This window comes from Artemia franciscana, unplaced genomic scaffold (assembly GCF_032884065.1).
Source record: "Artemia franciscana unplaced genomic scaffold, ASM3288406v1 PGA_scaffold_1179, whole genome shotgun sequence".
In the NCBI taxonomy this organism is placed as follows: domain Eukaryota; kingdom Metazoa; phylum Arthropoda; class Branchiopoda; order Anostraca; family Artemiidae; genus Artemia; species Artemia franciscana.
In genome coordinates, this window is record NW_027062617.1 from 1791805 (window position 1) to 1817699 (window position 25895).

General features: G+C 34.4%; 1 protein-coding gene across 1 annotated transcript in view; it reads left to right on the plus strand.

Moving 5' to 3' along the window:
• Positions 1 to 22748, plus strand: part of LOC136041200 (ras GTPase-activating protein-binding protein 1-like) — a 37131-nt gene extending 14383 nt beyond the window's left edge. Inside the window, exons 5-11 of the mRNA XM_065725773.1 lie at positions 2901 to 3005; positions 4031 to 4352; positions 10998 to 11107; positions 12568 to 12763; positions 14889 to 15025; positions 17074 to 17199; positions 22054 to 22748. Of these exons, the coding sequence (XP_065581845.1) occupies positions 2901 to 3005; positions 4031 to 4352; positions 10998 to 11107; positions 12568 to 12763; positions 14889 to 15025; positions 17074 to 17199; positions 22054 to 22350 (1293 nt within the window). The 3' untranslated portion in view covers positions 22351 to 22748. The remainder of the gene's footprint in view (positions 1 to 2900; positions 3006 to 4030; positions 4353 to 10997; positions 11108 to 12567; positions 12764 to 14888; positions 15026 to 17073; positions 17200 to 22053) is intronic.
• Positions 22749 to 25895: the final 3147 nt, after the last annotated feature.

The window sequence follows — 25895 nt, forward strand, 5'->3', positions numbered from 1 at the left end:
GAAGTAAGTAGAAACTTCATACAATAAATAGGGGGGGGGGCTTGTTTAACCGTGTTGGCCTTTGACGGTCTGGTTCTGTGATGTTGATTGTCTAATGTGTATTATTCAATATATATATACAGGTTTAATTGTGTATTTATATCTGTATTTTTTATTTTGTTCTTATGTGAGTATTCTAAAGAAAAATTTCTAAACCAATGTAGCTAGAAAAATAAAAAGTTTATATTAGTCCTGGAATCATTAGAATGGTTTTATAGTTTTGAAATTACTTCCTCCTCCCCCTCCCCGCCGAAAACAACAAAAATCCAGAAAACAGCTTGGAATAAAGTCATACATGGGCTGATCTCAGTGTCCCTTTTCATGAGCAATATTATCAGATACTGAATTTTTAGTAATACTTAACGTCTCTCACACATTTATATTTTTCAAAACATTTTAATGTCATTTTTAAAAATTCCGATACTTGTATTTGTATTAAAACGGCTGACATCAGACTTGACTAAGTTGACGCCACAATTTCAACAAACTAGTAAACGTATATATATATATATATATATATATATATATATATATATATATATATATATATATATATATATATATATATATATATATATTAACGTTATGGGGAGATTTTTGTTTCTATTTTGAAATCCGTTATGGAAATTCTTGGAATAGCGAATTGTCTGTCTAAGCCCTTTTCCTTCTTATTCTGTTGATATAATTATTGATCACTTCTGCTTTATATGTAATACAAAATTGTTAAATATAAACTTATGACCTCAAGAATTTTTTTCTTTTTCCCAACTTAATAAATTGTTGTTTAGTGTATTATTGTTTTCGTTTTTGAAGGCATATTAAACTTCTGCGATTGGGTTATTAATTCTGCATTCTTTTTTCGTATGATAAGTTTATTCTTCGTGTCAACTGATTAAATTCAGATTTGCTGTACGGATCAATTGATATACTCTTATCATAAATATTTTTGGCTTTACACTTTTCTGATACATGTGGTCCATGCAAGTGATAATAGTTCAACTCTGGAACAGATCAAGTGTTTTCTCAGAATATGTATAAAATTCCCTTCTTTTTGATTAATTCATTTTCAAAATGACTGAACGTAAGTGAATATAACCGTCAATGTTAAATTAGCCTCTTTACTACTACTGCTACTACTAATAACTCACTGAAGCACCAAGCCGCCTGAGGCCAACACAGCTACGCACGCTCCTCCTCTAACCTATTCTATTTAAAGCCTCCCTCTTTACACCCTCCCAGGAAGTTCCCATTTCCTTTAAATCTTTATTTATGACATCCTCCCAACCTAGACAAGGACGACCTGCTTTCCGTGTAGCCCTAGACGGTTGGCCAAAAGGGACAATCTTGGGTAATCTGTCATCCTTCATCCGTAGAACGTGGCCTAGCCATCTCAACCTTTCTTTCATTATAGCCCTAGAAAGCGGGATTGAACCACATTTTTCGTACAACCTACTGTTTGAAATACGGTCAGTCAGCCGGGTACCCAGAACAATCCGTTGGCAATTTCTCTGGAAAACATCTAGTAAATTTTTATCTGCTTTTCGGAGTGCCCATGCTTCAGAGCCATATTTGACCACTGTCATCACTGTAGCTTCCAATATTCTAATCTTGGTTTGCAGACATATCTTTCTGTTCTTCCAAACTTTTTTTTTTAACTGTGAAAAAAACACCCTGAGCCTTAGCTAGTCTACTTTTAACATCTTCACTGCTCCCACCATCTTTACTAATAATACTACCAATGTAACTGAAGCTCCCAACCTGATCAATCTTTTCGTTAACCCCTGTGTCACCTTTTCATCTTCACTTATTCCTACCTTAGTGACTTAGTCTTCTGAACATTAATTTTTAATTCTATTTTAGCACCCTGAACTCGCAAAACCTCTAAAAATTCATTCATTTTGCTCACACTTTCATCTAATATGCTTACATCAACATAATTTTAGTCCAGGAGCATTTTTCCTCCCCATTTGATTCCATGGTCTCCAATTGCCTTTCCTGTGCTCCTTAAGACGAAGTCCATCAAAATGATCTATATAAAGGGGGATAGAACACAATCCTGCTTAACTCCTGATTTAATACAAAACCAGTTGCTAACCTCACTTCCTACCTTAACCGCAGCAGTGTTATTCTCGTACATAGCACAAATCACTCTAATGTATTTTTCTGGCATACCATATAACGATAAGACCTTTGTTAACGCTCTTCTATCAACAGAATTGAAAGCTTATTCATAATCGATAAAACTGAGGACCAAAGGTGTGTGACAACGAAGGGACTTCTCAATTATTAACCTAAGAGTGAAAACATGGTCGACACATCCTCTACCTTTTCTAAACCGCATTGTTCTTCCCTTAATACTTTGTCTACAGCGTCTCTCAGTCTAAAAAGTATCATATTACTCAGTAATTTGCTACCTACAGAAACCAGACTAACGTCTCGATAATTACGACACTCACTCTTGTCACCTTTCTTATACAGTGATTTAATTAAGGTTTTCCTAAAATCATTGGGTACTTCCCCTTTTTCAAAAATCATGTTCATAATCTTCAGTAGCTTGTTCCTAACCTCAGAGTCACCATATTTAAGAAACTTATTAATCATACTATCAGCACCTGGAGCCTTATTATCTTTTAATCCTTTTAGTACTGTCGCTAATTCTTCCTCACTAAACAAATCTTCCTTCTCATCCAAGGTATCACAAACTTTTTCATTTTCATCTATATCTTTTCCTGCAACTTTACATTCTCAAAATGTTCCACCCATCCTTCTTTAACTTTTTCCTTATCACTAATTGTGAATTAGCCTCTTTCTTAGGTATTAATTTCGATTAGTGGATTTTGATAACTACTTTTTTTTTATAGGATGAGGTCTTCAACAATGAGGATGCTAGTGACTCTGGACGTGAAGATGTGGAAGATAGAAGTTCTCCCATAGACCAACCCACGCCGGATATCTTTAGTATTCAGGTAAAAAGAACGTTTAAAGTGCAGCAATTGGCATAGTTATTATGATGTATATACAATGTCGATTTCTTGTGATAACGCTTTACCAGAAACTGCAAAGAATTTTATCGCATCCTTTGTTATCTTCAAGAAATACTTATGAGCATTCGGGAAGTATTGATTATTTATCTTGTTCTTGATCCAGAAGATCAAACAGTGAGATATTTGACTAAAGATCAAGCGTCTAAGATTGGGAATATTAAAAGGAAGGGTTTAAAATTGAATTCGAGTTCTTCCTTTGCTACTTAGTTTAAGGTTAGTTTTAACCGGATTCATTTGAAAATATAACGGCACAAATTGACCATGAAATTCGGATACATATGCCTACAGTCCAAGTTTCATTGCCCCATCTATTCTCTTTAGCAATACAAGTTGTAAACTAAATACTCTATTAGAAACCAGTAGACTTCTCGTCTTAGACTCAAGTAGCTCACTAAACCTGCCAAGATTTTCCCAATCTTACCTAGCCCTATTTCATACAGGATCTATCACTCATAGTGGAATTTAAATCTTAATCCTATAACATTGCTCAGTAATAATACCAGTTTTTTAAATTTTCTTTGAAATTTTGAAATGAAATGAGTAGATGTTAAATTTTCAGTATTGCTAGTAATCTTCCAATGTTAAATAGCGTCACTGGATCCAACTAATAAGTTTCCCAATCTCTTTGAAATTATATGGAATGTCAGTAGACGACTTCAAGCAAATTCTACTACAATGGACAGAAGCAATGACTTCTATGTACTGGATTGCTCGTAATTTTAACCTGTGGATTTATTGATTGATATTTCTTTATATCCTGTATAATCACATGCCCGTGCTAGCTTTAAGTAGTTGAAGATAGTAGCTTCGATGGCTTTTTGTTGGCTCTATTTAAATATTTTTCCTTTTTTATTTTGTGTGTTAAGTAAAATGTTGAGTCTAGTTAGCGTGTCTTATATATACGTAAGCTGTTTTATGTTCATTGTTTATTGTACGATAATTTTCAGACAAAACCTCAACCGAATCCTATTGTTGAAACCGAAATGGCTCCTCCTATTGTTAATGGACATGCTACCATTGTTTCCCCTGTTGAAATCCCGACTGTCCCTGAACCGGCTCAACCCATATATCAAAGACAGCCTACACCCGACGTCATTCCCCAAAAAGTGGTTACACCAATAGTTTCACCTCAAGCTGCACCGGTGCAGCAGTTGCCACCAGAAGAGCCCAAGTTTACATCAATCGAATCAGAGACTGGTCCAGAGGCCATTGGTAGCTGGGCTGCAGATTCTGCTACCCAACAGTCTGAGACAGAGATACAACCGGAAGGTACGTCTTTTTCATGATTCTGATATGATACATGACATCAAAGGGTACATCCCACGTAGAGTGGTGATAAACAGAGGTTAAAGAGAAGAGGCTTCGTTACTTTCTGTGTTTAATCATCATTAAATACGGTCTGGACGTATAACGATCTATTTAGGATTGTGATTTGAAAATCTGAAACATTTTTATAAATACTAATTATATTATATTTATAATTGTATATATTATATATAATATATAATTATTTATATTTATTTATATAATTTATGTATATATTTATATAATTTATATATTATATATAATTATAATTGTAATACTAATTATATGAAACTAATACTAATTATAATATACTAATCTGACAATAGTCCAAGGCAAGAACTTCGCTATAAAAAAGAGAAGTAGACTTCATTAATTATGGAATTTCATTAATTTCTATACGGCTAAGACTTATGATGTTCTGCCCATTTTTAATTCTTCTCCGCGTCTAAAATCAGAAATCATTCTATAAACGCGGAACGTATATATTCTAGTGGGTGAGACGTTATTTCTTAAAGTTCGGTGACATGGAAAGCACCCAAAGATGTATAACTTAAGCGCGTAAAATTCTGCCATTTTAATTTAGAACAAAGATGGTGTTTGAAACATATAGTACAGTTATAGAAAGCCTATGTCATACGCTCTGGCTAATCAAGACCATCCGTGGTGGATTTTTGCTCTCTTTTATATGTTAATATTTTAAAATGTGCTGTAATGCCCTTCCTGTCGGTCAAGCAATTGAAGATGCGTAATAAACGCCGTATTTGGGTTTAACGCCTCCTTGTAGATTAATTACCATTAGTTGTGCCTTTCCTTCGCCATTTACGTTAATTATACAAATATATATCTATATATAATAGTACTAATTTATTTTTGCTCTCTGTATAGAACAATAATGTATTAAGAGGAGTGATGAAAAGTAAAATAAAGCAGAAGGGGTGCAAAGCTACGCACGATTGCTTTCCACAAAATTAGATATACGTATACATACATAAATTGTTTACTGATGGTAACGGGAGTAAGCTAAATTTCCTTTAAATAATATTAGGTTCTCCGCATATTTGCCTTTTTTTACTTTTTTCGAATTTCCTTGAGCTTAGACCACACGTTAAAAATGCACACGATGCCTGTTCAGACAATAAATTACTTTTGATGTAACCAAGGAAAAGGAAACCCAGCAAATTACAATAAATATTTCACCCACCTTTTTATTATACACGTGTCCCATTTTATTCCTTAAATGGTTAATAGCCTCATGACTAACCACACGGAGCGATGGACGACCTGTCTGCACTTGAGGTTTGTCGACGAAATACTAAAAGCTCAATTATGACATTTCTTGACGATGTCACACAGGAGGCGTTTTTTGTCAAAGATGAAAGTTGACGCTAATAAATCATCAATTATGACCGTTAATTTTTTAAAACCACCCCCTTCTTTCACAGACCCCATTCCTCCCAAAATCTGTCACATGCACTAAACTACTTGGGGTGACAATTACTGCTGATTTGAAGCGGGATGCCCATGTTGAAATTTCCTAAAACAAGCTTCCCCTTCGGTTTCCCTTCTAAAACTTCTGTTAAAATTTTCTTGACCCCCTGTGTGGCATTTTGGTCTTTCTTCAGAGCGTATTTATAAGATTGAAAATGTCCAAAAACGAGAATCACAAATAGTGAAGAAAAGGTTCCATAACATTATCTACTTGGTAAGTTCAAGCTCATCAGGTTAGCCGAGAGAAGGAACGTTTTATGCCTTCATTTGGGTACCAAGAGCCTTCTGTTTTTCGATTAGGTTCCATCATCCCTGAACCCTACCTTCCCACCCGCAAAAGACCGTCCCGTATAAAATCCCAAAAAGTCCCCAAACTGACACCTATCCCCAATAAACATGAAAGATATCGAAGAATTTTGTTGAGTTATATAACAGCCAGGAAAATTAGTCGTCAATTTTATTGTTATCTACTTATTTCTTCTTTTTGACTTTTTAATTGAGTTTTGACTCATCATATTTTTTATGTATTTTCATAAATTCTATTGTTATCATTTTATTTTTGACTTTTTAACTAGGTGTTGACTCTTTTTTATATGTATTTTGTACAATGAATTATATTTGACGTGAATGTCAAGTTCTTTCGATGATATATGTGAAACAGGCATGTGAAACAGGCCCTTCCTAGTAATTTGAATTATAATGATAGTCCAGTTTTAACTTATAAATTTTCAAAAACTATTGGGCAAATTATTTTTAATTATAATTTAATACTAAAAAGACTAGATAGTGATATAAATTGGAAACCGGTTTGTAATTGTAAGCAACTTGGCCCATTTGTAAATCCTACTTACAAACATGTTATAACAGGGGACTTGTCAATAATAAAGCAAGATGATCTTCAAATTATAATGAATAAAGGGGCTAATTTCCGTCTTTCTCATCATCTGAAACCATCGAGTGTTCTTGATGGCTTGGAAAATTATTTTGATTTATTTATTGATAAGTGGTGTAAGAAAGAGAATAAAAATAAAGAGAGTTTTCAAAGTTGGAAGAATTCAATTATTAGTAGAATAAGAAATAAAATATATTCTAACTTAAAAAATAGTAACACTAAATCATTATTTTATAATGCGAAGATTAAACAAGCAATTGCTAATCTAAAGAATGAATTAGAAATTGTGCCAGTGGATAAAGCTAATAATAATTTTGCCACAAACCGTCAGAAGCTGTATTGTGATATCTTAAAAAGGGAGTTATGCACAACTAATGTTTACGAAAAGGTAAATATAGAGGATGAGAATTTAATTGAAAAGACTGAAGAAATACTTTTTTAAAAATTTTAATATTAAAATAAATGACAATGATAAAAAGTTCTCTTTCCTATATTGGACTGTAAAATTTCATAAGAATCCCCATAAGCCACGGTTTATTTTTGGAGCAGCTAGATGTCCAGCCCACATTGCTGCTACTGAACTCTCTTTAATTTTAAAGGAAATTGTAAATAAACTTAAAACGTATTGTTCTGGTATTAAAAATTTTTCGAATTTTAATCCATATTGGAGTGTTAATAATTCACTGCAGGTGATAGATTCTTTAACAATGGTTTCAGCTAAAAGAATTGAGTCTTTCAATTTTGCGACAATGTATACTAATTTATCACTTAATGTAGTTTGATAATTTAAAAACTTTAATCAAGAAATCTTTCCTCTTATCTAGTAAAAGGTTCTTAAAAATAGACATTTATAATAAAAAAGCTATATGGACAAATTGCTTTAATACTACAGTTAACTTGAGATGTTACAGCTTGGATATGATTTTTGAGTTATTAGAATTTGTTTTATACAATACTTATATAAGATTTGGGGGTGATTTGTACAAACAAATTGTGGGAATTCCCCTGGGGGGAATGCCAGCCCATTTATAGCTGACTTGTTTTTAAGTCAACTAGAATATAAATATATGATGGATAAGAATAATCCAATTAATTTAAAACATGCTTTGTCAAATAATAAAAGATATTTAGATGATATTTTGGTCTTAAATTGTAAGGATTTCATTGATATTTCTAAAAATATATATCCATCAGAGCTTATTCTTGAGCCTAGTCATGGCGCTGGTCATGAAGATCATTTCTTAGATTTAAATATTAATATTTGTGATAATAATAAATTAAGTTTTGAAATGTATAATAAAACGGATGATTTTGATTTTGAAGTGATTAGATTCCCATTCCCTGAAAGTAATATACACTCAAATATCACATATTCAGCGTTTTTCTCACAGTTACTTCGTTATGCAAGGATTTGTAGTAATTATATTGATTTTAAAAATAGATGTAAAATCTTAAGCCAAAAATTGATATCAAGAGGTTTTTCTGCAAATAAATTAACTTGGCAATTTAAAAAATTTAGTTTTCATTATAAAGAACTTTTAAATAAATATCAAAAGAATTATCTAGAAATACTTAAAGAAATTTTCAACTAATTTCGGAGGTTCGAGAAATGTTGTCGCAGCGCCATTTATTTTGAATTGTGTTTCTAATTGAGCGGATTTTCTTAAAAATTAGCCACATGGTAAAGATGAATTCTATAATTGTTTAGTTCATTCAGGTTTTTTGCAATGTGTTAATATTTGTGATTTGGTAAAAATTTATAATATTTAGTTTACCTATTGTTGCTAAAAAGAGAGATATATTAACAGGATAAGCTTGTTTTGGTTTTACTTGGTTGTTTTACATTTGCTGTTTTTTTTTATTTCATAGGCATGTATTTTGGGGGTGATACCTGACACGGGGATGCAATGGATATTCTGTGTAGCCACAACACTGTGCTGGGTAGAGAATTTAGAATGGCGAAACCCTATATAGGCCAGTGTATTCTCCTGATGAGCCCTTATGTTGGGTGTTGCCTCTGAATTATTTGTCTATATTATTTTTTCTATTGTTTGGTAAATAACGACTTATACTTATTGACGACATGGCTGCCTGTCCATGGATTATTCTTTATGGTTGATTGTGTATGGCTATGCTGTTTGACCTATGTGATTGTATGGATGAGTAGGGTTAAGGCCTCATTCAAGTGCTGGTCTATATTAATCACTAATTTAGGAAAACAGTTCTCCTTCTGTCTCTCTCTTTTTTTTTTTTTTTTTTTTTTTTTTTTTGTGTTTGTGCTGTTGCATTGGTGATTTCTCTTTTCATGATATATATATATATATATATATATATATTTACTAGTGCTTGTTTGACGTAAAACTAAAATTCGACAACTATGCTGTGATAGAAATTTTCAAAATAATAATTTATTCTATTTATTCAAGTGTGACAGCCATTCTCTTAACGTATTTTTTATTATATTTTCCTTTGAAATTACAGAACCTATCCCAATTGTGCACTAGCTGATTGATATCTTCTTTATTAAAGTTTGTTACCTATGATTTCAACTGCTTGTTTTTGGGTGGTGGAGGGATGACCCAAGCCCTGGCTTTTTGTCTCTGATCGTTCCCTCTTCAAAACAATTCGAAGAAAGCAGAAAAATGTCTTCTGTAATTGATGTACGATAAGATAAGATTTTCGAACGATAAGATTTTATTCTTAAAAAATGGACTGTCACATGCCCAGGTGGGCCGAATTCCAAATTCACAGTGAAAAAGAGAAAGAAAAAAAAAACACGTCGAAAAGCAGGTAATAGAGAAGAGGGGAAAACCATTTGACATGATAAACTATTGAAGGATTGAAGCAGAAATTCGTATGCAAAAATTGTCTGATAGTATAGTCAGAAACCAGATTACTTATAAAAAAAAAAATAATAAATGGAGTTTGGCATAATTGTGGTTTGAGGGTTGGTATGGGAAGAGACAAAATTTTCTACTTATTTTGCTACAATTGTTTTTTTGTAAGAGGATCTGGTTTGTTGTTAGTTTTTTTTTTTTAATAAATGATATTGGTCGACTGCGATTAAAGGAGACTGTACGAATACGGTGGTAATCACTTTGTGTTTCCGCATTGGTTGCTCCTGCTTAACCTCCTTCTGAAAATGCCATCTTGATGTATGTTCCCCTCGAAAATTACAGAAAAGCTATTTTTGTGTTACTTTTATCTTCTGTCGTGACAAACTGTATACAACTTTGAAGAGTTGAATTCATTTTTTTTTTCACTTTGATGGATGCCAAGGGTTATTCAAGTAAACCTATTAAATGTATAAAAAAAAAGCTGAGTTAAGTTTATGCACTAACTGAGTATAACTTAACGTTTTTGATTTTTTTTTTATAATTTCAGTGCTAATAAAAAGATTATTGGGACTATCTATCCCAGTGTAGGAACTTTGCATTTATTTTTGGTTTTCTTAGTTTATCAGTCATGGCAATCCTAAAGGTGTAAAGTAACATGGTATAAATTTTGGAGAGCAGAAAATCTGTAAAATGTGTTTTTTTTTCTGTCATTGAGGAAGAGTTGTCTGCGGAGTGAATGTTGTTTAAGCGTCCAAGATACAATAAACCCATAGTTCTGATTGATTGAAAGCTTTATTTCCTAACCAGTTTTAAGAACGACCAAAGAGGATTTGACGCGTCTTCGAAAAAAAAACGAAAATTATACATTTCTTAAACCATGCAAGATAATAGAAAGTGACGTGGACCAATCGATAGGACTTGTCTTGCTTGGAGGGGGGAGGGAGAAAAGATGAGAATATATATATATATATATATATATATATATATATATATATATATATATATATATATATATATATATATATATATATATATATATATATATATATATATATATATATATATATGTTGAGGCTGATATATTCAGTCCTTCGCGGGTTGTTTGTGAATTTGGACAAAGCAATGTTTGATACATTTGGCTTTCACAATAATGCTCAGCAATGTGTGTAAGCAAACAAGGACAAAAATGAGGCAGGAGTGCCGGTTCTGTTTGGCAGCCAGCCGGAACTGGCTGTGCCGGTTCTGGCGACTGACTAAACTTTATTGGAGCTCACTTAAAATGTTATTGTCTTTAAAACATTTTTGTGTCACTTCTTTCTGCTTGGATATTCCTGTTTCAGTTCATCTGAAGCTACCAAATATTTAACATCTAATCTTGACATTTATTTCCAGTGGAAGCAGCCTCGACTAATGAACCAAAAACATTTGCTAATTTGTTCAAAAGTGGCGCTCACCATGGACTACCGCCAACGGCACCGCCACCTTTCTCTTCTGTCAATCAAGTAAGCCTTTTCGAGATAACGTCACTTGAGATCTCTAAGTCTAAATTTTAGCCAAATCTGAATATATGCTAAGAACTGTTTCCAGCACTTACGCAATTTATAAACGGATTAATAATTGTAATAGAAAATACTAGAAATAACTAAATTAAGCATGAAAATACTAAATTAAGCACTAAATACTAAAAATACTAAAATACAGAAAATACTAAAATTAAGCATGAAAGCTGAAATCTGTCTTTGGGAAAAAAAAATTTCACAGTTTGGTCATTACACTTTTTTTTTTTTTTTTTTTTTTTTTTAATAGTAGGTTCTGAATTTTTTTTTTTATCATGTTTTTAGTAGATTTCTTCCCTTTTATGGTGTACTTAGTGATTAACAGATGTAAATGGTGTTATTTCAGTTTTCTGAGAAATTTCGCAAGGCTGGATTTTTTGTTGTATTTTTTCTTTTTTTATTTTTATCCCAATCTCCTTCATTTTCTTCTGTTTTCGTCATCACTTCTTTTCATGTTTTCTTTTTATCTCACTTCCTTTTGGCCTTTTCTTGGCTCTTAATGTTTGAACGTAAATATGAATTTCGTAACAAGAACCTGGTTAACCGAGGTTTTGGTCAGTCCGCAAAAAAACAAAACAACTTTATAAATTGGAGTGTTAACTATGAGTCAGCTAATGTGTGCTCATGTGTTATGTTTTTATGGTATGGTTGGATACCTAGATCTAAAAAGAGGTAAATTGAAGGCAAGCGATTTGTTTTGTGAACAGCTTAATAAAAAACCAAACAATATATCAATCAAATGTGCCTTAGATCTTGAAACAATGAGAAATTTTATTTAACAAAACGGGTTTGTGAATAGCTCAATAACAACCAAGTGTGAACAACAAAATAAGTAACATCTATAAATTGGGTTTAGCTATCTTCTTATCTATGAGCCAGTTAGTACGGGATAAAAGTTACGAATGGGTGATATAGTTTGACCCTAAGATCCAAAAACAAAGATTTAGTCTGTGAACAGCTCATTAATGACCAAACCAATGGACACGAAATGTGAACAACAAATATAAATATATATATATATATATATATATATATATATATATATATATATATAAATATATATATATATATATAAATATATAAATTCGAATCTTAGCTATGAGTCAGTTAGGGGGTGGGGAAGGGGTTAAATATATGAGCTAATGATAAGGTTTGCCTCTAAGGTCAAAAAACAAATATTTGGTCTTGATCAGCAACCATTGGAAAACCAAATGTAAATAGCAGAATAAATATCAACTATAAATTTTAACTATGAGTGAGTTAGTGTAGATAACAAATCAGTTGTGTGGTTTGATCCTTAGATCTAAAAATAATTTAAATATGCAGTTAGCCGACTTGGTTTGTTAACAGCTCAAACAAAGTTTGAACTTTGAATTCAAAATCAACCATACCTTTCCTGTTTTCAGGTTACCCCTCTAACTGTCGATTCTCCCCCAGCAGCAGATATAGCATCAATGCCCCCTCAGCCCCAAAGAGCTGCCCGCGGAGTACGGCCCACTCGTGGATATAGGGATAAAGAGGGGAAAGCTGATAAAGAGCCATGGGAAAGGCCGTCAAGCAGAACTTCAAATGATGAGGTCGAGTATAGAAACATGAATGGACGTAAGTTTTTCTCTTTTTTGTCTTATCTTTCATAATATTAAAAGAAAGTAAATCAGTTTGCACCTTACTTGCAAAAGGGACTAGATAATAGCTAAAATACCTATTTACAATCAGATTTTTTGGATTCTTATTTGTAGAATATCATGATCAGATTTGATTAAATACCCGAGAACCACTAAATTCATTTCATTTTTTTCAACTAATATGCACAAAAATGCTATAATTTTCACTTCTTAATATTTTTGGGAAATTAAAATTCCCTTTAGTTTTTGAATTTTTGACTGAATACTGTCTACTTCTGAGAATGTTACAAAAAAATCGTACTATTACCCATAGCAGAGTCGTAGTGTTTTCTACCAATTCTGCCTTGAACTGAATTCTAGCTGCCGTCAGAAAGGGTCGCTGTTTTATCCAAAGTCGGTCGCTTCTGACATTGGATTTATTTCATCTTAGTTCACTATTTTCATCATATTGTAATTAAAACGAATACATAGGTTTTTTTTCCATTTTCTAGTATGAAAAAAATATCAAGTGTGTAAAGTTATTGGCTTCAGTAGTGCCTTGCGGTAATGAGCATAACATTAGTTCTCTAATTTTTTTTCCACCTTCGATGTCTCTAAACCAAGAGTGCATCTAGGAATTATTTTTCGAGGGTGGGGGGGGGGGGAAGAAATTTTTTAGACACATCACAAATTTGTTTATATGCTTTTTTGGTTAAATATTTGCGAGTCGGGTCCAAATTTTGGAGGAAGGGTGTTGGGGGGGTTCAAACCCTGTAACCCCTTTCCCCCTCAATGCGGCTTTGCCTCAAGTCCAAAAATTTAATCGGAGTTTGTGAGGTTTGCAAAAGACTTATTTGCAAATTTTGCTTTTTTTAAAATTTAAAGAAGTCTCCTGAAACAGACTGGGTAATTTCTTGGATAGACGAACCTTTGGTGGATAACCAGATTAAAAACACTTGCTATCAACAGGGCTGAAAAGTAAAATAGGGTATGGGAGGGGCTTCTTGTCGTCCAAGTATCTTAAACAGTTCCTTGCCGGAAGTTTTGTGTAGCTTTGTTTAACGGCTCCAACATTTATTGGGTTTGACGAGTGTTTTTTTAAAGTTGTAATTCCTATTCTCATTCCCACTTAATAAATTTGTTCTGTATATGTCTATATCAACGCCTATGAAAGGTTTTCGACCACACTGATTCCAATGGTACACTTTTTATTTCAATCTTGACGCCATTTTCTAGGGGTTTCCGTATTTTCTTTCAAGTCACCATAAGTTTCTTTTTGTTATAAATTTTACTTTTATTTATAACCGAAATAATATTTACCATTTCTGAATCAGTGATAGATGGCATTTTTTTTTTCTCATCCGGCAGTTTTTTTTTTCAAAACGTGTTTTTCAACTTTTGGTTACTATGGGCTGTGGTTCGCCTCTTATTAGGTTGCTGCGCCTGCTGTAACCATGATACTGCCTAAAGTGCTGATTTTGTCCTCTAGTTTTGTCCCGGGGATAAAAAGAACAACGTCTGCTAATCCCTAGTTAAAATTTGTTAAATTGGACGCTATTTTCATTCTTTAAAAGTTAGAAAATGGATTTTCTGGTGTTTTATGTTTATTGCAGCCGAATCATGTGTTTGCTGTTGCTTGTACACCAATAAAATAAAAAGTATTAGTTTTAAGAAAGGGACATCCAGTTTCTGTTCTTGTCTAGATCAACAATGCTCTAGGCTGCTCCTTTGCTTGAAAAAAATGTAACATCCTTTTAGCAGGGGTGCTAATAAGGAGTGGCGGGGGGCAATCCATCCCTCTCCTCCTTTGATTATGAAAATTTGTGTGCTTTTTGGTTATTTTATTAAAAGATCAAGAATAAGCAAAATCCCCCCATCCCCCAAATTATGAGTTTTTAAAATCTTCATATTAAAAAAATATCGCTCTCCCCTCTTACATTTCTGTGAATTGGTGCCCTTGAATTCTAAATTATTATTGGCTTAAAAATACTTTCTTTTAAAGGAATAAATAAAGAGCTAAGATCATTGAAAGTGATTTTGAAAAGGGCTAGGTGTTTGGTTAGGGCTAGTTAGATGGTTTGGTTAGGGATTTAGCGTTAAGTTCAATCACTGGTTTTTTTCAGTTGGTGGCCGTCTTGATGACAGGGATAACAAGCGTATGGGACAAATGAAACCTGGTGGAAGAGATTGGAATTTCCAAGACTCTCATCAAGTTTTTGTTGGCAACATACCACCAAGTATTGTGGAATCAGATTTAAAGGTATTTCCTCATAGTAGATTTCAAAATTTTTCTATCATCAAATCTTATAGATTTTGCGGTCTTCCTATGGCAGTGCTGAGTCTCAGATATAAGTATGAAAATCCTATTGGGATACGCTAAGATTGTAACTAATAGAGGGTAACCGAACAGACGTGCGTTAACCCAGTTTGATCATACAATCTGTCATCATTCTGTTCTTTTGGCCTCTGGAATTTTTCCCATTCTTGAGAAAAAAAAGAGAAACCGCATAAGTTATTTTAGGTTTCGTTAATTTTTTTTTGTTTCTTCCCCTTTAGGCAAAAATCGGTTTTTTATTAGAAACTTTGGTAAAATTCTAGTTAATTGACTTCTTGCTATCTCGGAAAGGGTTTAGGTTAGGAAAATGGAACTTTCAGGGATGGGTCTACAGGCTAAAGTATGTTCCGGGAAGGTATTTTAAAGTAACCTCCACTCCTTCTCCCTCTAGAGGGCCCTGAAATTTGCCTACAAGACAGGTACATACCTATTGAAATTTTGACAAAACAACATTTTACCTTAATTTTCAGTTACTAGTTGCTTTTTTTGAAAATGCAATTCCTGTTATTTGAGTAGAATTTTGAGCCATATCAATGTTTTTTTTCTCTTCAAAATTTAGGAAATGTATTTGCATATCTTTTAAAACCTTATAAAATGGAATTGAGCAAAGTTATGAAGCTGAAAACAATTTTGTTGTACTTCAATTAAGCATAAGATCTATTTTGCAAGGTTTCACTTTTATAACACACATATATTTAAAGGTCAACAAAGGTCAGTGCCCTCTAGAGGGAGAAAAAGTGGAGGTAGTTGCTTCAAAATACCTTCCCGGGACATACTTTAGTCTGTAGATTCATCCCTGAAAGTTTCATTTTCCTAACCTAAACCCTTTCTGAGATAGCAAGAAGTCAATTAACTAGAATTTTACCGAAAGTTTCTAGTTGCTGATTTTGTAATATAACTGGAAATAGCACAGATGACTTTCAACCAGAGCTTGCGTCCGTGTTCCTCTGCACTACTGACTTGCCAGGTCTTTTTTAAGTTGTTTTTTCTTCCTTCTCTTTTTCGGTTGTTTTTTGCTCTCTATTTTTTTGTGTGGGCATATGCATTATTCAACGTATTATCCTGTTGTGTAGTGTGGGTGAATAATCAACAATAATAGCTGTGAAACGTATCGTTTGATCTGGTAACGTCACTAGGAATTTGATTGTAACGTCAAAAAGGATTTTATCTGTAAAGAAAATAATTTCAAAGCTTTGACTTAGTGGCAACTGTAGAAGGGTTGCACTATGATAGAAGTGCATATAGGGCATATAGGGCACTACAGGAACTACGAACAACGAGTAGTTACTTCCTGTTTACTTGGTCTAGTACCGACATCTTTACTATAGATGCCATTACTATTAAGTTCGCGTCCACTAGGTGTATGTCAGAAGGTTTTTGTGTCTGAAGTACTTTTTTTTCTTTTTTTTAACACGGAGTCAAAATCAAGCGAAGTTAAAATGGATAGAACTCATTTTTTTCAAATAAGTTAGCAAATTATTTTCTTTAACTTTTATTTTACACTGCTATAAAAGTTTAACCACCAACCCCAAAAACACGAAGAAAAGAATTAAAAGAAATATAAAATAGAACCTATGGAAAATTCAGCTATATTTTGGAATATAGATAGAATATCCCAATTTTTTCTTCTTTTTTGTAATTTTCGTTTGTCATACTTTGCCCTGTGCTGCTCAATTTTACATATGGTTTTTTTTTTTGGGGGGGGGGGGCAAAAATCGTATTACTTCAATGGTGTTTATGCTCTTTACTACCTAGTTTGTTTTGGTTTCAGGAACGGTTCAGAATTACTCGGATTCAGCTATAACACATAGCTTATATTTATTTGTGGATGTGGAATCATGCTATTTGTTAAGTCTCCATTCCCGATTTTGCTTTAAAAACAAAATCTGAACAAGCTCAATAAGTTTAATTTTTTCTTAGTATTGCTTCAAGTTTTGGTTTTGGCACTGATTTTATTTTTACCCTTTAATCAGGAATGTTTTGGAGCTATTGCGAAAGTGGTTGCTGTAAAAATCAATTCCTCAACACGCAGTGCAGCCAACTATGGATTTGTTGCTTTTGAGACGGCTGAAATTGTTCAACAAGTACTAAACAAAAGAGTAAGTTCACGTTCCAAATTTTAGTCAGCTACCTCTTATATTTTCTTCACTTTTTTATTGTGCTTTTTTCGAAATTTTAGACGGATAGATGTATTAGGTTTATTACATTTTTTTTATCCCCTGACCAAAAGGAAGTCACACGCTAGGCGCAGGGACTGATCATCACATTCTCACCACTTAAGAGGCTACTGTTGCGCGGTGCGATGTTTAGGCAAAACCCCCACCACCTATTCCAATCATTGGTGAATTCACTGTTTTCATATTAGTAAAACTTGGGTTGGGATGGGCCCTGGAATGACCCTGGCCAATCCGATAAATGAGAATTTCAAATCTGCGGACTTGTGAATAACATTATCTTTTCAGTGACTTATATCAGCCGAACAAAAATAGATTTTAACAAGAGCTTGATATATATATATATATATATATATATATATATATATATATATATATATATATATATATATATATATATATATTTAGTTGGATGTAAAAGATAGAAGAAACCATATTAATTACAGACAAATTCAAAGGTGGAAAGATTCAATCAAAATCACTTACTGTGAAAGATAGGCTATACAATAAACATAAGGTTTTATCTGTGGTAAGAACTGTTAAGTGTTTCTTGCCATTGGCAGTGTTTTTATGGCACTTGGTATTAACCAAGTGACATATAGCAATCGCAAATTCTGTCGGTCCCGGTTTTGCTACTTTAGGCACTTCCAGGTAAGCTAGGACGATGAAATTTGGTAATTCTGAAAAATTAGAAAAAATGAGTTATTTTTAACTTACGAACGGGTGATTGGATCTCAATGAATTTTGATATTTAGAAGGATATCGTGTTTCAGAGCTCTTATTTTAAATCCCGAACAGATCTGGTGACATTGGGGAGGGGTTGGGAGGGGGAAACCTAAAACTTAGAAAACACTTGGAGTGGAGGGATCGGGATGAAACTTGGTGGGAAAAATAAGCACAAGCCCTAGATACATAATTGATAACCGGAACGGATCCGCTCTCTTTGGGGTAGTTGGGGGGGGCTAATTCTTAAAAATTAGAAGAAATGAGGTATTTTTAACTTACAAACGAGTGATCGGATCTCAATGAAATTTGATATTTAGAAGGATATCGTGTCTCAGAGCTCTTATTTTAAATCCCGACCGGATCTGGTGACATTGGGGGGGAGGGTTGGGAGGGGGAAACCTAAAACTTGGAAAACACTTAAGAGTGGAGGGATCGGATCCGCTCTCTTTGGGGTAGTTGGGGGGGGGGGTTAATTCTGAAAAATTAAAAAAAACAAGGTATTTTTAACTTACGAACGGGTGATCTAATCTCAATGAAATTTGATATTTAGAAGGATATCGTGTCTCAAAGCTCTTATTTTAAGTTCCTACCGGATCTGGTTACATTGGGGGGAGTTTGGGGTGGGGGAACCTAAAATCATGGAAAACGCTTAGATTGGAGGGATCGGGATGAAACTTGGTGGGAAAAATAAGCAGAAGTCTTAGATACGTGATTTACATAATTGGAACGGATCCGCTCTATTGGGGGGGGGGGGGATTTAATTCTGAAAAATTAGAAAAAATGACGTATTTTTAACTTACGAAGGAGTGATCAGATCTTCATGAAACTTCATATTTAGAAGGACCTAGTGACTCAGATCTCTTATTTCAAATCTCAACCGGACCCAGCGTAATTTGGGGGGGGGGGCAATTGAGGGGAACCGGAAATCTTAGAAAATACTTAAAGCGGTGAGATCAGGATGAAACTGGATGGGAAGAATAAAAACTTGTCTAAGACACACGTGACTGACATAATCGGACCGGATCTGCTCTCTTTGGTGGAGTTGGGGGAGAGGGGTAATTTTAAAAATTGAGGTATTTTGTAACTTACGAAAGGGTGACCAGATCTTAATGAAGTTTGATATTTAGAAGGGTCTTGCGCTTTAAAGCTCTAATTTTAAATTCCGACCAGATCCTGTGACATTGGGGGGAGTTGGAGGGGGAAACCGGAATTCTTGGAAAACGTGAAAATTGGGGTATTTTTATTTTACGAATAGGTGATCGGATCTTAATGAAATTTGATATTTAGAAGGAATTCATGTCTCAGAGCTCTTATTTCAAATCCCGACCAGATCTTTTGACATTGGGGGGAGTTGGAGGGGGAAATCTTGGAAAACACTTGGAGTGGAGGAATCGGGATGAAGCTTGGTGGATAGAATAAGCAAATGCCCTTGATACGTGATTGACGGAACCGTACTGGATTCGCTCTCTTTGGGGGAGTTGGGGGGAGGGGTTCTGTGAATTGGCGAGTTTGGTGTTTCTGGACGTGCTAGGACGATGAAAATTGGTAGGCGTGTCAGGGAGCTGCACAAATTGACTTGATAAAGTCGTTTTCCCAGATTCTACCATCTGGGGGGCTAAAGGGTGAGGAAAAATTTGAAAAAAATTAGGTATTTATAACATACGAGTGGGTGATCGGATCTTAATGAATTTTGATATTTAGAAGGACATCGTGACTCAGAGCTCTTATTTTAAATCCTGACCGGCATTAAGCTCTTATTTTCCTGTTAATCCAATCTATTGATTCATAGAATTTTGCTAGAGCTCATACCATATGATCTCTTGGCTCTTAGCTCTTCTTGCCTCGTCACAAGTGCCATATGAGCTCTTAGCTCTTGTTCAAAGATGCAGTTATTGGCAAATACGAATTATGTTTATCTGTGTTTTATATTTTGTCCAACCAACATATATAATCACGTACCTGACTTCTGTTAAAACCAAGGACTTTTTTTGCATGCTCGCCAATGGTCTGCGTTACACAGATCGTGTTTTTTTTTTTTTTTTTGTCCAACCAACATATATAATAACATATATAATCACGTACCTGACTTCTGTTAAAACTAAGGACTTATTTCGCATACTCGCCAATGGTCTGCGTTACGCAGGTACCGATCTCCTGATTCCCTGCCTTTGGCCTGGAGTACAATGCGTGGTTGGGGGCAAATCATCCGACGTGTCCCGTGTTTTTCCCTCCGATTTCTTGAGGTATCCATTTACAGCTGAGTCAACTCTGGCTTAGCTTACAGAGTCAGACCATTGACCCCCGTTCCTGAACCAAATAACCATCGACACAGGACTCGAACCCCTGAACTCGGGGTTTCAAGTCTGAAGTGATAACCACTCGGCTAATCAACTCAAATTTTAGATGTTATTATTAAAGCACTTGAGAGACTTTTAGCTTTATTACTCAAGTAAATCCCCTAGAACTAAGTTCTGACAGAAAGGACTTGCCACACCGGTCGGTGCATAAGGTGTCGACGACGCCTCTCAAGCGTTTTCGGCGAAAATTTAATCAAGGAATCTTCTTGAGAGCGCTTTTTTTCAAGGCGTCATCCAAGATTTCGGGAAATACCTTGTGATACTTTTTTCCCCTTTTATTAGTGTGAGCTAGGATACTCATTTTAAAGATTGAACAAATACCAAACACATTTTTACCTGATTTTTCGTTTGTTTTTACCACCTCCTTCCATGCATTTTCTTTGGTTCCCATGCTCTTGTATTCTTTATAGTGCTTATCATACAATATAGGATATCGTTTAATGCTTGATATTATTCTTTAAATACCCTTTCTCTTTATCTTCTTAGAAAATATTGCCTCGCTATTCGATTTTTCCCACTTGAGGGTGTTTGGCAACTAGGATTCCAAAGCTTTTGCTTGGGATGTCAGTCGGCTAGCTCTATAGTATTTATTGCACGATTTCCGTATTCATATCTCGTTTAAATTTCAGACAGGCTGAGAAAAGGATGATATAGAGTCCCGAAGGTTCTCCCTGCATACGTGACTCACAAACTCTTCCTCACTCTTTCTCTCCCCTTCACTCTCCTCTCTCTCTATTCAAGGGTTGTGGTTCCGTCATCAGTTTTAGCTTGTAAAGTTGTGAGCATATAGTTTTTGAATTAAGAGGGAAAAAAACAAATAAACGTGTGTTCCCCTTGTTTTCCATTTTCAGAATAGAAAAATCAGATGTGACGAGTGATGGAGAATTAGTTGGTTATGAAATTAGTGTTTTTAATTGGAACTCCCAAATGATGTTTATATTTAAAGCAATTCATAAATTCCTTTCTAAGTTTCTTCTGGCCTCTTCCTTTCTTTAGTACTTTTCCTTTCCAGAAAAAATGTTTCGAAAAGAATAAAAGCTTATAGAAGAGATTCTGAGAAAATAGATTTCACGAGTTTGAAACATAGCTGTGTTAATATTCGAAGACAATGGCCACAGAGAATATCAAAGCTCAAGAATTGATTTTGAGCAATATACATCTCGTATTTTGAGCTCAAGATAGCTACTTTGTTTAATGAGTCTGTAGGGTGTCTCCTCTTCAGCAATCGCGGGACTTTATCTGTTAGGTCTCAAAATTAAATTTTAACATAGCTTATATTTTAATAAAATATAAAAACATATTTAATATATTTTCAATGTAAGTTCTGTTTTTTCACATTTTTACTTTCGTAATAGAAAGGTATGCACTTTGCTTCAGAACGTATAAGACGAGTTTCGTTACTTTTCTTCCTACTTCCCAGTTCGTTTTAGTTCTTATTTGGGTGGCTTTAAATCAGTAGTTTTATTCATGAAAATGGATTATTCAAATGTTTTTCTTTTCTTTTCATAGTTGAGTTGCTGTTGAATTTTCATCCAATGAAAAGAACTCCCCTTACAAAACTTTTGTTTTATTTTAATTCTAATGAATATGCTATTTTTCTTTGTATATGAAAGCAGTTTTAAGCAACATTCGTACTAGAGTATCATCGTCAACTCGAAGAGTAAATATAGCTATCACAAGTTTTTCCCTCTTCTAGCCAATCTACCACAAGAGCCATCAATTCAACGTCGAAGAGAAAACCCAGCGGAGCTCATTTTCGTCGCGGACAGAGAGGCGAGATGAAAGAGGCCCTCCTCGTGGGGGACAACGTTCAGGTAGTGGTGGACCCTATGGCGGTCGAGGGCGCGATGGTGAAAATCGTGGAATGAGAAGAGATGATGAACGAGGTCCTCGTCGAGAAGGTGAAGACAGAGGTCCACGTCGTGATGATAGGGGAGGACGAATGGGAGGAAGGGGCACTGACCGGGGGGGTTTTGGTGCACCAAGGCGTTGACCGTTTTAGTAGTGTTAGGTTAATCAAATTCTCATAATTCTGTCATTTTTGTATCATTGCATGCCAAGTTTGTCGAGTCAATGTTGAGGGTTCCGTTGTTTGAGTGAATATTTCCTCTTCTTTTGATGAAAGATTACATAGTCGGAGTTCGTATTCTTAAGTTCACTTTAACTATCTTTTCTTATTTTAACTAGTAGAAAATAATAATTATAGGCATATTAAATTACAGGCCATCCATTGCGTGCAAAGTGTAGATATCTCTATCTCCTCTTCTTACATTCTATTCCTACTCTTGACTCGACGAGTTTGGTATTTTGTACAAATAAGTATGAATGCTAAATGAAGTTGCTTGTGTTGTGTTTTGTGCGGTAACTGAAAAAAAACCTTGTATTTTTTCATCCTCCTTTTGAGTTGTTACCTCTTATTTTCGTTGTTTATCTATCCTGAGACCATTTGGGATGAAACCCCATTGGATGTCGAATTTGTTCATTTCCAAATGCTAGGTCATTTAACACCATTCAATCAAATATTAAAAAATTATCTGCGTGCTAAAGTTATCTTCTCTTTTGTCTCGTCAAAGGTGATGATGAAGGTCCAAAAATCTGGCCTTCCTTAAAAATAAAAAGTCGAACTCAACTATTGATTATTTTTCATACTTCACTTTGAAATACCTCTTTTTTCCTTTTCTTTTTTTTCCAGTCGTCGTAACTTAGACAGCCATCTATTTTTTATATATTCTTCAAGCGTCTATTGTTGCTTCTTATTACCTCATGAAAATGTCTGATGCTACATTCGTACGGTGGTGAAGGGGGTGAAACCCCTTTATCCCAGGATTTTGAAATTCTTTTTAACTTCTACTGATTGTTCAAAATTTCGAACACCTTGGAACAGGGACGTGCGCATATTTTTTTTCGGGGGGAGGGTATAATTTTTTTTAAATTTAAATAAAAAATTGTGAAGAAATAGAAAAAAAGAATTTGGGAGAAGGTTCTATCCCCAAAGCCCCCCTCCCCTTCCTGTGTACGTCCCTTTCTTAGCCTAATTAAATTTTATTTTTAAGAATGGTTTCTAAGCATTTTGAAGAGTCGCCCCTGTTGTCTAATGCAGGTCGATATCAAGTTGATATTAAGGCAAACGGGTTCTTGGTAGCAAATGCTTTGAAACAAATACACTTTTATAGATTAGTATTTACCTATAAAAGTGGAACATTTAGGTAAAAATGTTCCACTTTTACAATTTATAAAATATAAAAAATATATAATATGTATATAATATATATATATAATATATAATTTATAAAAATATAAAATTTAATACCTTAATTTAGCTCTTTATGTGATCCATAAAATAACTAGCGGTTATTGTATGCTAATAATAAGTAAAAGGGTGAACATTGTAGCTAGTTCTCCCCTTGAAATAATAAGGACAAAATAAATTTAAGATAAAATAATTTTTTTTTGTATTGGGAACGAAAATAATAAATACTGAATTATTCGTGATGATAATCTGTCTCAAGAGCTCATTTGACGACGCGTTAATTGCTAAGGCAGCTTTTTCTTCCCTGTTTTGGTTTAGGGACTCTTACCTTTCTTTTTGTTTCATTAGTTCTCTTTCTTTTTGTGTTTCTCCTTATCCAAGGTCGACTTAAAAAAACAAAAAAAGGCGTCCAAATCGCTGTACGTAGAAGCATCCGAAGAGTGGCGAGTTGCATTTATGTGCGCAGCATTTTAATAAGACTTGTGAAATAATTTTAGTTTCCATAATCTATTTTATTCTATTATTTCTCTATAGAAATTGTATTTATCAAGCTGGTTTAGATTCTTTTTTTTTCTTTTTGAAATTTTAGTCTGGTGTTTGGAAGTGAACAAAACTAAATACTGGTGATTTGATTATAATTAACACACAATAAAAGGAATGGGTTCTCTTGCCGGAGTAGTTGGGCCATGGGTTTACGTAGTGTGTCTCCTTGTCTCTTAGATGAAATTTGCCAGCCATCTCCTTGCAATGTCTATTTCTAGTGAGTCCTAAACGTCTTGTGGCTGATAACATCCCCTTTGAAAATCTGTGGCCTAAATAGTCAATTTTGAGATATCCCTTTTCTCCCAGTGAACAACAATTTCACTGTCGAGATGAAAACAAGTAAATTATGTCTGGTTTTGCAAAATAATGTAGCTAAACTTTTGTGATCGATTTTTTTTTCTAAATAAAGCTTCACTCGTCTTGTTACAAATGTACTTATTTATATGTATCAGTTTAGGATCGTGGAAAGGCTTTGTGCCATCCAGGGTCTTCGAATAAGAAAAGGGCTAAAAGAAATATCATAGTCCTTCGTAAAGGGCTAAAGGAACTGACATAACACTTAAAATGAACCAATAAGAACTCATAATAAAAAAACCAAGAGAATATAACCAAAATACGAATATTTAGTTAAAAAAATCGTATTAATGGAGTAGAGCCACCTGCCAAGGAACTAACTCAAGGTGTCGGTAAATTAAAGCACGGCTGAGTATTGAGAGGTGATGAGATGATCAATACGGTACCTCATTAGGTTTCACTCTCTAGGGCTATTCTGAAAGAAAGGTTGAGGTGGCTATCCACATTTTATGGATGAGGGAAAACAGATTTCCAAAGATACTCCTTTTTACCTTCCATCCTGGACTAAGCGAAAAGCAGGTCATCCCTAAGTGGGGTGAGAAGAGATTACAAGGGAATTGGAACTTTATTGGGGGGAGTAAAGAATGAAGCTGCGAAAAGATTGGAGTGTAAATGGAGCATGTGCTACTGTATTGGCCTGAGGCGGCTTCTAGCCATAATGGATGGTTAGTGGTGTTAGGAGTAGTTATTAAGTGCCTGCAAAACTGTGTGGATCACATTCTGTGTGTGTATCTGAAAATCAGAGAAAGTTATTGAAAAATGAATAAAATGCATATTCATCTAAGAAAGGAGAGGCATCGAAATATGATAACGGGGGGGAGGGGACATCATTCTTTGAATGCCCCTCCGTAAGTACCCACAAGATGAACAACAATGGCTGTCACCCATCTTGCTCCTGCTCCGACCTTATGTCCTAGGCATGTTGATTGAGGAATACACTGAATGGAGGTAAAAGGTATACATTGTCTTTGTGTATTTGGAAAAAGTCTTCGACTTCATCTATCAAGAGTAAGCATGGGCACTGTTCTGTTTTCCTGAAAAAAGCAGGAAAAAAACAGGGCTTGGATGAAACAGAACAGGTCAACAAAAAACAGAAGACCTGTTTCTGCTCTTTTTTCTTTTTTTGGTAAAACAGAAAATGGCTGTTATGTTAAAAAAACAGCTGTTTTTGAACACCTGTTCAATCCTTAAAGCTTACCTGTTAAAATATAGGGGTTTCCAGCGTTTTGGACATTGTCCGGGCATACTGCTTTCGTCTGATTTAATCGGCGATCAAAAATACCGGTTGGCTCGACACACTTTTAGTAGGTACGCGAAGATACTTTAGAGCGATATCTGGCAGCTCCGGAAAGAATTCTTCGTTTCGAGTCCAAGAAATTTATGGGTCTCCA